The 15,363-nt window shown below is 34.1% G+C and overlaps 1 protein-coding gene across 11 annotated transcripts in view; it reads left to right on the forward strand.

The window, feature by feature from the left end:
* ZMYM4 (zinc finger MYM-type containing 4) overlaps positions 1–15,363 on the forward strand; it is a 179,666-nt gene that overhangs the window by 109,626 nt on the left and 54,677 nt on the right. For 8 of the 11 annotated variants that reach the window (XM_057704739.1, XM_057704789.1, XM_057704730.1 and 5 more), the window contains 7 exons: positions 97–158; positions 505–675; positions 4,919–4,981; positions 7,747–7,831; positions 8,064–8,319; positions 11,991–12,165; positions 12,274–12,486. In XM_057704739.1, coding sequence (XP_057560722.1) covers positions 97–158; positions 505–675; positions 4,919–4,981; positions 7,747–7,831; positions 8,064–8,319; positions 11,991–12,165; positions 12,274–12,486 — 1,025 coding nt within the window. The remainder of the gene's footprint in view (positions 1–96; positions 159–504; positions 676–4,918; positions 4,982–7,746; positions 7,832–8,063; positions 8,320–11,990; positions 12,166–12,273; positions 12,487–15,363) is intronic. The other 3 variants (XM_057704757.1, XM_057704765.1, XM_057704800.1) reach the window with 1 other exon arrangement.

A 15,363-nucleotide genomic window follows, 5' to 3' on the forward strand; every position in this document is an offset into this window, starting at 1 on the left:
GAGGTGATTATCAAATGATAGCTTTTTTAGGTCACTCTTTGTAAGATTTGTTATTCATATACATGTGTTTTTTTTTTTTTTTTTTTCTTTCAATAGCTAATCAAGTTGAAGAAACATTACATACTCATTTACCACAAACCCCAGAAACAAACTTTAGGGTAAGTTTTCAGTGTGTATGTAGATTGCTGTAACTGTGGCAAGTGTCAAAGTTTTCTTTATGTGATTTTCTAAACTGTAACTGTATTAGGTAGAGCGCTGATTTTTTTTTTTTAATTTCCTTATTAATTGGGTAAGGACATCTTTGGAGATGTTCTAAGATGCCTCTGCTCTTAGATTATTTGTATTTGATATTTAGGCATATATCACATTTACTTGTGAGCATAGGGACTCTAATGAATGTCCATAGAGTTCTTCATTTCCAGTGAGCTTTTCTTTGGGTGTTAAGCCTGAAGAGAAATAATTTTAAAATCTCAGTATTTATTAATCCTTTATATTGTGTTTTAGGATTCCAGCTATCCATTTGCCAATAAAGAATCCATTGGTTCGGAACTGGGGAATTCCTTTGCATCAAATATTAGAATTAAAGAAGAACCTTTGGATGATGAGTATGACAAAGCAATGGCACCACAGCAGGGACTACTAGACAAAATTAAAGATGAACCTGACAATGCTCAAGTAAACATTTCACCTTTTTTCCCCCTTCTTTTTGTTCCACACATGAATTGTTCATTCAAGAAAGGAAGTTCTTGATCTAGAAGGGAAGTGTTTTGTTGACAGGGTGAGAGGAGACTCTTAATGAAGGTTGAGGCAATTGAATTATAGGAATAATGCTAAGGAATCAACCAGAGTTGTAGAAAACTTTTTCAGAGTAGTAATTAAGGCTTTTAATCCACAGTGTTCCTTAATACCACTGTTCTGTGACTTTTACAGTTTCAGTGCAGGATTAGGGAAAGTGAGTCTTCAAGGATTTGAGATTGATACAGCGGACATGGCTGAAGGTTTATGGTGGTTTATGAGTTTATGGTGTGATTGAGTTTATATATGGTAGTAAGCCTTTTGCAGTTACTGCTAATGAAGTATAGGCTGTATGAATTTAAGTGTTTTTCAGGAGGGATTAATGGACAGATCTTTGGAAGGGTTAATTGATTGAAGAGCCAGTTCATTAGATCAGTGGATAGAAGATAAAGGAGGCTTTGATGGGTGATACAGGATTCCAAATTTGAGATCTGTGAGTGATCAGGGTGTGGATAGAGCTCTGTTATTTCAGGGTTGCTCTGGAGGTAACAGTCATAGAGATCCTGTAACGGTGAATCCTGAAGTCGGTGAAGTTATCCATGCAATTAATGACATTGCAGTGGTTGGGATGGAATAAAGATGGTGTAATTATTTTGGAATGTAGGAAAAGGACCAAGGGATGAATATGCAATAGCAGCAGTTGTTTGAGGGTGTTCTCTGTTTTCTACAGATGATATGAGTGCAGAGACTGAGAAGTAAAAATAGCATGAATTAGCTATTTTTTGAAATGGCATTTGATGTGGAGAAAGCTTACCTTTCAATATCTTTGTTTTATATTAGGGGGGTTAAGAATGTGAGATTTCTGTGGAAGAAATTTTTTTCACTCAGTGGTCTCTGAGCAGGGTTTCTTGGATTGACATTTTGGGCCAGATAATTCTTTGTTATGAGGGGCTGTCCTGTGCATTGTAGGATGTTTAGCAGCATCCTTGGCCTCTGCCTGCTACATGCCAGTAGTACCCTGTCTCCAGACATTGCCAAATGTCCCCTGAGGGACAAAATCCTCTGCTGTTGAGAACCACTGTTTTAGAGTAAGGAAATGGAAGAATAGGTGATTTATAGATGCAGGTGATTTATATGAGTCAGATTGATGCTTCAATTAAGTGAGAATTCCATGGTGCCCAGTGGAAGGTAGCTGTAGTGATGATAAAGCTATACAGTTGGATGGATATAAGTGTGGTGGCAACAAAGAAGATGGTAGAGAAGGGATATGAACATATCTGAATAGAAGTTAGATTGAAAGCATGTTAATAGAAGCAGGCAAGATGGAGGTCGTGGATATCTGAATTAGAGATAAGGAAATGTCCTGACACCTAGGGGAGGTTCATGTGGCAGTGTATGCTTCAGAGGACTACTACCATGTCTGTGTAGGGCAGACTTCTGTCCTTTACGTGCCCCAATCTGGACATGGGAAATCTGTAAGAAATCATAATGCTGGCAGGGTACCAAAGACATCACTTTCTCCCTGTACATGACCCAGTGACACTTTCCTTGAGATGAAAAGGCAGTTATAGCAAAGACCAAATAGGGGAAGAGGGCATCAGGAAGAGTTACTTGTATTGCTGTTTTGGAAACAATCAGATTCTAGTGACTGGAGAATACCAATAGGATGAAACAATCAGATTCTAGTGACTGGAGAATACCAATAGCATGAAACTGTCAGGACACAGAAACATCTACATTTTTATCACTATTCAGAGTGTAATAATGTGTTATAAAAATGCCAAATATGAAGTTTCATCATAATTTTGGGGAAGAACTTCCCTAAGGGCTAACCACCTGATTGACTGGACTTTTGAGAACCAAGCAGGAATGTGTGTAAGTTCTAGGCATAAGGTAAAGAAGCATTCTTTACCCTGACCCCACAATAAGGCAGTTCTAACATGTGAGTGGGTAAAGCTAGGTTTTCTCTGAGAAGGCCTCTTTGTTATCAGCTACACCAATCCTGTGGGATCAGATATTTGATAGCTCTTCTAGAAATCCCTCAGGGGACCTCATGTTAAATTATGGATGCCTGGTTCGTTCTTTCATCCTTCCGTCCTCCCTTCCTTCCTTCCTTCCTTCCTTCCTTCCTTTCTTTTCTTTCTTCCCTTCCTTACTCTCTCTCCCCCTCCTCTCCCTTTCCCTCCTACTTCCTCTCCTCCCTCCTATTCCTCCCCTTTCTCCCGCTTCCTTCTTCATTGTCCTGTTCTTTTAGGTATTTCTTCTAAGTGACCATTGGATATCTGTATTCTTTGTTCAATACTGCCTAATGCTTTATCATTTTTATTCATTTTCCATAGACTAGAAAAAGGAGTTCCAATGAATTATTTTCTTAGACTCTGAAAATACTAACCTGATGCTCTTAAAATACTGATAGATTTAACAGCTGTGGTCTGTCTTTACTTTTGACCATCAGTTACTTGAAGTAACTTTTTTCTTGGCTTAATGAGATTATAGCTTTAGCTTCTGGCACCTTGTCAAAACCTCCCTTGGCTTTTTCTCTTTGCTTAACTTGTAGCTTTGCTTTCAACTTGCTCCTTATTCTCCTTTTTACACAGTTCATTTTGGTCTTAATTTTTTTAGTTTCCCATGTAAATCACTAAAATATTGAAATGTGTGTCTATATATACATTTAACTACTTCTTCCCAGTTGCTCTTGATTATTTCTTCAGTTATAATTTTCTGGATTTGCCAGTTGTCATCCTCCTGCCTCTGTTACTGGCATAACATCATCTGTCCTCCTGGTTATATTTCTTCATTCAAATCCTATTGCATGTTCCTATAATATATTCTGTATATAATATTTACAGTTTCACATACTTTTATGTGTGCTATGTTGTTTCATCCTCCAACATAAGAAGGCCAGAGTAGATGATATTAACTCCATTTTTAGATGAGGGAACTGAGGTTCATAGAGGTTAATAAGTTAGTTATTCAAGGCCATCTGGTCAGGAAGGAGCTAACCTAATCAGGGACCTTCATCAAGGCCTTATTATTATTAGCCTACTAAACTTTCTATAAATAAAAGTTGTTTAAAGAAATGACTAGAGAAGTTTTTAAAATAAAAACTTTAAAGAGCCCGAGACCTCATTTTTCTTTTCCCCTTTTCTGTGGATTCTAAAAACTGGGAATTTAGTAGATCTTACATTAAAATCATGATTTTTTTCTTTTCTTTTTGCTCATAGTAAAAGGAGAGCTAATCTGTAATCTCTCATTGAAGTAAATGGATTAGAATGGGAAAGCAAATCAGTTGTGTTGCAATAGTGAGTCATATAGTCTTGGAAAACAGAATGCTGTAATTAAATGTTGGGGCTTGTTTTTTAGCCATGTCAAATTAACTTGGTTATGGAAACTGGGTTCTTCATTTCTAAAATACTGTCTTGGGATACTGATATATACTTTATGGTAAATGAAAGGAAGGTAAAGATGTTGGTAAAGAATTTTTTGGGTTTGTTTTGACACCCGTTTTTCTGCTTTGAAAGCTTTTGGGTCATCAGATTTTCACTTCTCAAGTTGTTAGTCACTGATTTTTTATTAAATATTTGTAAAATTAGTCATTGCTGGGAGGATACTAACATAAGTATGATTCTGCCTTGAAGGCATTGTGGGGTGTACAAGCAGAGTACTTAAGATACATACTTATTATACTATATTACATAAGTAATATATATTTGAGGCTTAAGGAATGTATCAAAAGTTTGAAATAACTGTCATAGACAGTGAGAAAGAGAGCTGACTGGAGACCATTAAAGTATGCCCATGCGTATTGATTTTTTTTCTGGAGTTTTCTGAGATTTAAAAATTTTTTTTACTTGTAATATGCTTTAATATACTGTATAATGTAGGAATGTTAGGATGAGTCAATATTAGAAAATCTCTTAATGTATAACTTCATCAACAGGTCAAATAAGAGTAGATAGATAGAGAGAGAGAGAGAGATGCCAAAAGACGTTTCATGTAATTCACTATGCATTTCTTATAATAGATACTCTCTTGATCAGGTAAGGAAATATCTACTTCTGATCAATAACAGTCATTGAATTTAAAAGTAAATTGATGGATACCTTCTGTTAATAATTACTAAATGAAAACAAATTACTGATGTCAGCATTATTATTTAACTCTTGTTGGATTTTCGACCCAGTACATGTTAAAGAAATTAAAAGAAGTAATGGAAAAGGGGAGACAAAATTATCATCATTTGCTGGTAAGGATCTTTATTAGAAAATTAATAGAATTCATGAAAGTTTAGTGGAGTAGCTAGTTGAATTTTAGTTATATAAAACAGCAATATTTCTATAAATCAGTTGTTACCCAGTTAGATAATATGATGAAAAGATATACTATTTCCTACAGCAGAGCAACTAAAAAGTGCTTGTATCAGCTAAAACAACTTGAATGAATGAGAGACTTTTTAAAATTAATTAATTAATTAAATTTATTGTCTGCGTTGGGTCTTTGTTGCTGCACACGGGCTTTCTCTACTTGGTGCGAGCGGGGGCTACTCTTCATTGTGGTGTGCGGGCTCCTCGTAGTGGCTTCTCTTGTTGTGGAGCATGGGCTCTAGACACGTGGCCTTCAATAGTTGTGGTGCTCGGACTTAGTTGTTCCGTGGCATGTGGAATCTTCCCAGAGCAGGGCTTGAACCCGTGTCCCCTGATCGGCAAGCTGATTCTTAACCACTGCACCACCTAGGAAGTCCGAGAGGCTTTTTTTTAAAAGTGTAAGGTATTAGTTATTCCTAAATTAAGATATAGTTCTGATGAAAAATCAGTGGTTTCTTATGTTTTGAAGAAGAATAAATAGGCATGCACACATACACATTACATTACACGTATGTTCTAAAAATTAGAGATGTGGCAAACTATTAAATGGTTAAACATCTCACAGTTATTTTCATTAGGATAGTGTGATATCATAAGAGTAGTCAGCCTGATAGTGATGCAGAATAGGTAGCCACAAAAGAGATATTTTTAGAGGAAGTTGGTATGTTAATGGTGAGGGGAAGGAATCCATAAGCTATTCAGAGAAAGAAAAAGAAAAATGCTCATTATATATCAAAGTGAATATCAATAAACCCCAGATGGATTAAAGCAGGAATTGGCAAATTATCTATCAGCAGCGGGCCAAATCCAGCCTGCCTTCTCTTTTTTCTGTTTTGTTTTTGTTTTTCTGCATACTATTTTTGTAAATAAAGTTTTATTGGATCATTGCCGCATTCATTTATTTACATATTTTCTGTGGATGCTTTTGCTCTACCAGGGCAAAGTTCAGTAGTTGTGATAGCATGGCCTGAAAAGTCAAAGATATTTAGCATATGGCCCTTTGCAGATAAAGTTTGCTGAACCGCTGGATTAAAGAACTGTATTATAAGCAATGAAACCACTTTCTTAGTATTTTATTGTGGAAATAGGACTTTGTAAGAAATGGAAGGAATTGCAAAGGTAAAATCCATCAATTTTTTGGCATAAAAGTGGAAACTTCAGTATGTAAAATTTATCTCAGTACATATTGAGGAAATGTTGATAACAGATGCTATAGGAGGTTAATGTGCTTTTTATGTAAATGGATATTTTAAAAATTGGAAATTAAAACAAGAATGAGAAGACACTTTTAAGTGGCTTTTTTCACAAATTGCTAGAATAAATATAATTAAGTTTTTAAAAAACAATCTGTCCTTGTACATTAAGAACCTTTACTATGTACTTATTTACCTAGTAATTCCACTTTAAGTTTCTTTCCTTAGGAGATAATCCTAAATATGAGTGTATGAGTATTCACAAAAATGTTCATCATGGCATTACTGATTAAAGCAAATGTGTGGAAACAAAGGGACCAATGTTGGGTTGTGGTTATGTAATTTCAGTGCCATACAGGGCTGTCAAATTGGAGACTGAGGCCAAGGGAAAAATTAGTAATACTGGTCCTGTTTTTACTTATTTAAAGTTTTGGCATTTTGTTTATTATGGATTATTGGATTTTAAAAAGTGTTACTGAGGTTTTTGGTGCCTTAATTTGTGCCTAAGGCAACTGCCTCACCTCACCCCAGTCTCATCCCTGTGTAATCTGATATGTCTGTTAAATAATATATGTCAGTATTTCTCGAATTCGAGTAACGTACAGACACCTCTTATCACAAAAAAAGGGGGTATGTTGAAGTTGCCTGAGAATTCCAAGAATAAGACCTCTTTCAGGGTTTTGCAAGTTTCAGTGTGATAAACAATGAATTAAAATAAGTAGTATAACTCAGTTATTTGTGGTTATTCGTGACTGAAAATATGCTTAGATTCACTAAAAAAATTAGTGAAATAAAAAGTCAGACTTTTAAAAATTTTTTTTAGAATTTTTAGACTGCCTGGAGTACCTAGGAATTCTTGAACTCCAACTTTGGAAACACTGATATTTAGCCATTGGACGTTATTTTGGAGTAATATGTGATACTATGCAAATGTTAAGTTGACCAAAAAATCACTTGATAAGAATGGGATATTCAGTATAATTACAACTGTGTAAAGAAACACGTATAGGAGGGGAAAAGACTGGAAAGAAATATACCAAAAGAATAACAGTGGTTGTTTTGGGGCAATGGAAATATGATTAGAACTCTTCTCATTTCTACTTGTCTAAATTTTGTATAAGTGTGTATTACTTTTATAATAGATAAACAGCAACTTAAAATGCTGTAATAATATTAAGAATTTAAAAAAATGATTTCTGAATATCTGGTAGTGCTATAGGCTAATTAGATACCCACTTTCATTTTTTACCTTTTACTCTCAGCATGTATAAACATGATATACCTTTATTGTAATTATAGTTTGCTTGCTATTATTTCTTACTAATGTTAATGTAGTAAACATTTTCCACCCTGTATATAGCCATAGTAAAATGTCTTGAATATCTGGATTTCTTTAGATACATTGTATTTATTTTTTCTTTACATATTTATTTGTTTATTTTTCTTTTTAAAAGGAGTATAGTCATGGCCAACAGCAAAAAACTCAAGAAGGGGAACTGAAAATTAGCGCTGTGTTTTCAGTCAGTGGCAGTCCTCTTGGTAAGAAACAGAACTGAATGAATGAATCATATTTATTTATTATGACCAGTATGAGTGAGAGGAACTATCTACTTATATTAGTAAACTAGGCAGCTCTCTCTGCCTTTTCAGAATGGCTTTAATTGTGTATTATGTAATTAGTGTTGGGTTTCAAGACTAGTTCTAGAAGAGAAAGAAAGGATGCCTACTTAAAATTCATGGTAAAACTTTTTTTTTCAATTTTTTTTTAAAGCTCCACAGTTGACTACTGGCTTTCAGCCTTCACTGGCGTCATCTGGCATGAATAAAATGCTTCCTTCAGTTCCAGCCACAGCTGTTCGAGTTTCCTGTTCTGGTTGTAAAAAAATCCTCCAGAAGGGGCAAACTGCTTATCAGAGGAAAGGGTCTACTCAGCTATTCTGCTCTACACTGTGCCTCACTGGATATACAGTTCCACCTGCCCGCCCACCGCCTCCTCCTACTAAGAAAACTTGTTCAAGTTGCTCAAAGTATAGCAGAATTCTAAATTATCTTCTTTGTTTCCTTTCTTTCAAGATACTTTCTTATTTGTGTATTGTTTAATTTTCTACCTTTCTGTGTTTTTTGAGAAATAGCACATTGTTTACTATGAACATGTTGTTGCTGCTTTCAGTCTTTCTGGATGCTAGTTGCTCAGCTTTCTTTTAACTTTAATTAATGTGCTTTTTATATTGGGTTGGTCTAAAAGTTCGTTTGGGTTTTTCTGGAACATCTTACCATGATTTATTAGTTTTGATATTTGTACTTACAGTACCTCACATGGATGCTGCCCTTTCTCTGTCTAGAAAGGGAAAAGATGCTCCCTCTTCTGGTTCAATTGGAAAAAGGCATATAGAGAGAAACTTCTAAAAGAGATTTGAGCATGGTTAGAAGATTTTCTAGAAGTTGTATTTGCATCCTTTTATGCCTCATGTTTAATTTAGTAAAGATAGACTTCTTTATTTATACTTTTGAATTATGAAACATGCTTTAAAAAATGAGTACTTATAGATGACATATCTAATTTCTGTATTCCAGTATAGTCATCATTTCTAAGATTAAATTAACTTGAAAATTACAATTTTTATGAAGTTTTTTCCCTGTTTCCTGTTTTGCCATGAAATAATTTCATGTAATAACTTCCTTTTATGTTTCTTTATTTAATTCTTACTTTAGCAATCAACACTTTCTAAAATTTCAGCAGTATTTCTCCTTTCATAATAATAGTCATAGATATTTAGCGCAAAGATTTATCAGTGAATTTCAAAATGACCATAGGAAACTCACAGAAGTTTGAAAATGTGTGCCCTCTTTCTGTGTTTTTTAATTCTTGTCCATACATGTTCTTCTCATCTAAATTTACTATATCTCTACTAAATTTACTGTGTCTCTGGTGTTTGCCTCGCATTATCTGGAGATGGTCATTTTTAACTGCATGTCATATCTTAGCTCTGTCTGATCTTATGTAATTTAATTATTGTTAAGATTAAATTTTCATCTTTTGTAATATTTGGTCTTATCCATAAATTTCAACCTGTCATTCTTTGACTTTTAACTGTTCTACCTCTTCATTCACCTATTATTATCTTTTTAAAAAAATATTTATTTTATTTTATTTGGCTGTGCTGGGTTTTAGTTGCAGCATGCAGGATCTTTTTTTAGTTGTGGGGTTCAGGATCTTTAGTTGCGGCAGCATGCGGTATCTCTTCCCTGACCAGGGATTGAACCTGGGCCCCCTGCATTGGGAGGGAGGAGTCTTAATCGCTGAACCACCAGGGAAGTCCCTGTTATCTTTTTTTAATCCCTTGTTCTTTTTCATTTGCCCTTTCTGTTCTTTCAGTTACTCCTTGCGTGCCTGTCACTTTAGCTTTTCTTTCTCATTTTCTGTCTTAATTTTCCCCTCTTCTCTTCTTACAGAATACTCTTTTCTCTTGTTCAGTCCTCAACCAATTATCAGTCATGTTTTTCTTTGTATTCCATTTCATTTTCTGTACAACTCTTCCATCTCCTTTTCACCACTTTTCCTCTCCTTCCCTTTTTTCTTTCTTTTTTAGACAGTCGTTACAACAGTTTGAGATAGTCTGGTTTATCTGATTATAAAATTGTTGATTTGGATTGTGCGTTAAATATAAGGAAATTAGATTCAGAGAAGTTAAATGATTTGCTCAGTGTCACATAGCTGGTTAGTTTTGGTATAGGCATTCCCCCCACCTCCCCCCCCAGATAGTCCATATAGTCAAACTGGATTACTTTGTAAAGTCAGTCCCTATAAGAAGGATTTTTACTTTAATTTTAATAGGTGGAGATAGAAAAGATTTCCTTCCTGATAGCTACTGCTATTTTTATAGACTAGTAGAAATATAGCAGCAGCACTTAGGTTGAAAAAAACTCCTTAGCTGTTTGGAGTAGCAATTTTAGTTTTGTTAATCTTTTGTTAACCACATCTCTTAGCATCTTGAATTTAACTTAAACTCTGAATATATTTTGGCTAATCATCATTTAATTTTTAGATTTCATTAGTAATAGGGACCTAACAATTTGTTTTAAGGAAATAAATTTCAAATCCTACACTTCAAAAGAGGTAATTTGGAGGGTACTTTTGTTAATACTATTAGATCAATTTTCTTGAAATAATGGCACTCAGAGAAGTAACTGAGCATTGTCTGTACCATTTCTGAATTTTTACTATCTGAAATAAGATTGCTCCTTCTCATTCTGACATAATATGTAATCTATTACAATAAAATGTAATGCAGTTGGATGCTAAGCATACTGAGAGTAGTGAGAAATAGCTACTTTTATGTTTCTATTGCCTTGATCCATGCTGTCCCCCAACTCTTATCTCCTTAGCCTTCTAGAACACATCTGTTTAAGGTCAAACCAAAATGTCACCTTTTGGGTTGGTTTTCATGTCACATCTTGTCTGAAATAATTGTTTCTTCATTTCTGTTTCTGTAGTACATTTTATGTATGTAAATACGTTTTTCAAAATTATTATACTTTTTTATTTTAAGAATGTTTCTGTTATGGTATTTTATATATCATTTGTCTGTTTGTCCCAGTATACTGTGAGCTCCTTGAGTGCTTGTACCATATTTTGACATAGGGTTGGGCTAGTCCCTGGCTCAATATAACTGCTCATTAAATACCCTTATAAATGAAATACATTAAAAGCTAATAAAAAATAGCTGTGAAAGCTAAAAATAAATGCAGATAATAGAGCAGTCTCAAGCTGCTGAGTATTGAAGATGAGGTGTGGTGTTATGTATACAGCATAGTACAACATCAGGGGCTCCTTGTGGTAACTCCATTGTATTTACTGTTATCTTTTATTTAAGCAGAGATATTTGTAACCTTTTCTGAAAAGTACTATATTAGTATAATCTGTTTAAAATGTAAGAGTGAATATAACAGTTTATTTACTAAATATTATGTGAGTGTATACTCATGGGAAAGAAATACTGTTTAGAGAATTTCATCAAGCTGTTTTTAAAAATTGGTTTTTAAAATAGTTTGCACTTAAACTATCTGATAAACTACTACGTAGGAAGACTAACTTGGTAGTAGGATAAGGGGTGGAGTGGTAGGGAGACTTAATCATTAGGGTTTTAAACTTCATTGTCTTACTACTAATGCTTACAAATTGAGTTATTTAGATCTGCAAATGTTTAATTTCATGTAATCATGATAAAATATGCACTGTGTAGTTTGAAATGTATCCTTACTTTTAAAAGATAGTGACTTTAAAAATTTTCAACTGTAATGTTATTTGAAGAGTATTTTTTTTCAACTGTAATGTTATTTGAAGAGTATTTTTGAGCATATAGGAAACCCTAAGGAAGAAAATGAAAATCTTCTATAACCCTACCTGATAGAGACAGTGAATGACAACTGTTTGCTGTATATCCTCTTGCTCTTGAAACACAGTGTACTAATCCTCACAACAGTTCTATGAACTAAGCCATGTATTAGTTTCATTTTATACAGTGGAGCTTGAGAATGAAAGCGATTTACCAGTTTATTCAGGAAAACACAGGTTTTCGGATTTAAATACAGTGCTCTTTCCCTACACTTTTAATTGCCTTTGTTTTGATATTTTTAGTTGACAAAAAGAAGAAATGAATTATACTGTGGCTTATTTTATCTTTATTGTCATTTTTAGAGACATTTTAAATCCAAAGGATGTGATCAGTGCCCAGTTTGAAAATACCACCACTAGTAAAGATTTTTGTAGCCAGTCATGTTTGTCAACATATGAACTGAAAAGAAAACCTGTTGTTACCATAAATACGAATAGCATTTCAACCAAATGCAGCATGTGTCAGAAGAATGCTGTTGTAAGTTATCTTTTTACTTTACTGGGGGAAGGAGTCTGATACTTGTGCTTAAAGGACAGCTTTTGATGGTCTTTGCTTGTTTCTAAGTTATTGCTTTGTAATTCCTAGATTCGACATGAAGTTAATTACCAGAATGTGGTACATAAACTTTGCAGTGATGCCTGCTTCTCTAAGTTTCGATCTGCTAACAACCTCACCATGAACTGTTGTGAAAACTGTGGGGGTTACTGCTACAGTGGCTCTGGACAATGCCACATGCTTCAGATAGAGGGACAGTCTAAGAAGTTTTGTAGTTCAACGTGTGTCACAGCATATAAGCAGGTACATGACCATATTTAATCCCAGTGTCTTTGTTCATTTCAGAAGGACCTAAATGTTTTGATAGAAATTATTTATGAAAATGTTGTCACAAAAATATTTTCTTATTATTAGCTTAATTAATATTTTTTACATGTAAATAGTATTTTGTCAAATGCATGTGTGTTAAAAACTCTTGTGTAGAGTGCTATATGCAGTTGTACTTCAGTACCCATGGGGGATTGGTTCCAGGAAACCTGAGGATACCAAAATCTGAGAATGCTCAAGTCCTTTATGTAAAATGGCTTAGTAATTGTATAACCTACGCACATTCTTCTGCATACTTTAAATCATCTCTAGATTGTTTACAATACCTAATACAATGTAAATGCCATGTAAATAGTTGACAGCATGCAGCAGATTCTTTTGCTTTTTGGAATTTTCTGGAATATTTTTCCTGGAATATTTTCAATCTGCATTTGGTTAAATCCGTGGATGTGGAACCCACGCATATGGAGGGCAGACTATTTCTCTTAATGCATTTGAAATATCAATACATGTTTTTAGGGTATGGCTTTTTTATTTCAAATACAATTAATGTTTTTGAACAAGATTTTGAATATGCAGAAAAGCACCAAGAAGAAAAAATAATACATCTCCCAGAGGCACCCAGTCCCATCATCATGGTGTATACTTTCTGATTCTTGGATCTGCTAATCCCAAACTCCCAGTCCATCCCTCTCCCACTCCCCTCCCCCTTAGCAACCGCCAATCTATTCTCCCTTCATTCTGTTTCTTTTATATATAGGTTCATTTGTGTCAGATTTTAGATTCCACATATGCGTGATAACATAGCATTTGTCTTTCTCTTTCTGACTTACTTCACTTAGTATGATAATCTCTAGTTGCATCCATATTGCTTCAGATGGCATTATTATTTTTTATGGCTTAGTAGTATTCCATTGTATATATGTACCACATCTTTATTCATTCATCTGTTGGTGGACATTTAGGTTGTTTCCATGTCTTGGCTATTGAGAATAGTGCTGCTGTGAACATAGGGGTACATATATCTTTTTGAATTATAGTTTTGTTTGGGTATATGCCCAGGAGTGGGATTGTTATATCATATGGTAATTCTATTTTTAGTTTTCTGGGGAACCTCCATACTGTTTTCCACAGTGCCTGCACCAATTTTACATTGCCACCAACAGTGTAGGAGGATTCCCTTTTCTCCACACCCTCTCTAGCATTTGTTATTTGTAGACTTCTTAATGACGGCCATTCTGACTGGTATGAGGTGATACCTCATTGTAGTTTTGATTTGCATTTCTCTAATAATTAGCAATTTTGGCAGTTTTATTTATACTAGATTTATATTTTGTTAGTAAATTTTGGTCAAAAATTCAATTTTAAAATTGATAAACCCAGAGGAATAGTACGAACTTTTTACATTTTCAGTTTTACAGTGCTTTCCTGTTGCACTGCATTTGCTGATCATTCTTTTTTAGAATAGTAAATTTTTATACAGTTTATCAAAATAGGTGAATTTAATAATGTTGATTGGGAAATTCCTTTTAAATTGTTGTTAAAACTTTGCAGTGATTTTGTGATTTTAAACATTCTAGTGTTTTTGTTTATTTCTCGTTAATATACAAGCACATTGAAAGGGATTAGTGTTAGTTACTATTTATTCCTTCCTTAGAAACAACTTGTTTTTGTTCTCACAGGGGGAAAAAATCCAATATCTTCATTTGTTTTATCCTTCTCCAAAAGACTTTTCCTGATATTGTATCAAGTTCTAAAAGTTACTTCGATTCAGTCCATTGAAAGGTGGTATATAGTCCACAAGAGGAGAAATGCTTTGAAATATCTTAATTTTAAATTTGTTACTTTTAATTTAGCCAATACCTATTAAATTTTTCACATATTAGTATATACTATGGTTTAGAGAAAGAACGTGGACTTAGAAGTAAAGCAGTTGTTGGTTTGAATACCATACTTTCTATTCAAATAGAATTTTACCTGGGGGAAAGCAGTTAAACTCCCTAAGTCCATTTTCTTTTTTTATTTTGTTTTTTTTTTAGAGACCAAATTCACTCAGATTTATTAATAGACATTTACAATGCAGAACTATCAAAATTATAGAGATAAACATAGAAAATCTACATGACCTTGGGTTTGGTCTGTAGATGATGAACTTTGAGTTTTAACATACAACACAAAAAGCCAATCCACAGAAGAAAAAAGTAATATTGGCGAGTTTATAAAATTAAAGGTTTCTACTCTTAAAGACCTTATTCACAAAAGCAAAAGACAAACCACAACTGGGAGAAAAATATTTGCAAAACTCATATCTGAGAAAGGATTTGGACTCAAAATATACAAAGAGCTCTGAAACAACCCCATTTAAAAAAAAGAAAAGTAAGGATCTGAACAGACACCCAGCAGGAAGAAAAAAAAAGAAAAAGAAGATATACAGACAGTAACAATAATACAAAAACATGCTCAACATCATATACCATTAGGGAATTACAAATTAAAATCGTGAGATATCACAACACACCTATTAGGACTGCTAAACTCAAAATATGACAACACCAACTGCAGACAGTGAGGAACAACAGGAACTCTCCCTCACTGCTGGTGGGACGCACTTCTGCCAGTTTGTAAGACAGCATAGCAGTTTTTTCCAAAGCTAAACAAGTCTCATCTTGGGATCCAAACAATCTTGCTTCCAGTATTTAGGCAACTGCTTTGAAGATGTATATCCTAATGCAAACAAAGATGCAATTATGCATAGCAGCTCTACTCATATGGCTAAAAACTTGAAGAAATCAGAATGTCGCTCAACAGATGAATGCATAAGCAAATTGGGGTACGTCCATGTCAAGGCAAGTA

Source organism: Hippopotamus amphibius, chromosome 1 (assembly GCF_030028045.1).
Source record: "Hippopotamus amphibius kiboko isolate mHipAmp2 chromosome 1, mHipAmp2.hap2, whole genome shotgun sequence".
In the NCBI taxonomy this organism is placed as follows: domain Eukaryota; kingdom Metazoa; phylum Chordata; class Mammalia; order Artiodactyla; family Hippopotamidae; genus Hippopotamus; species Hippopotamus amphibius.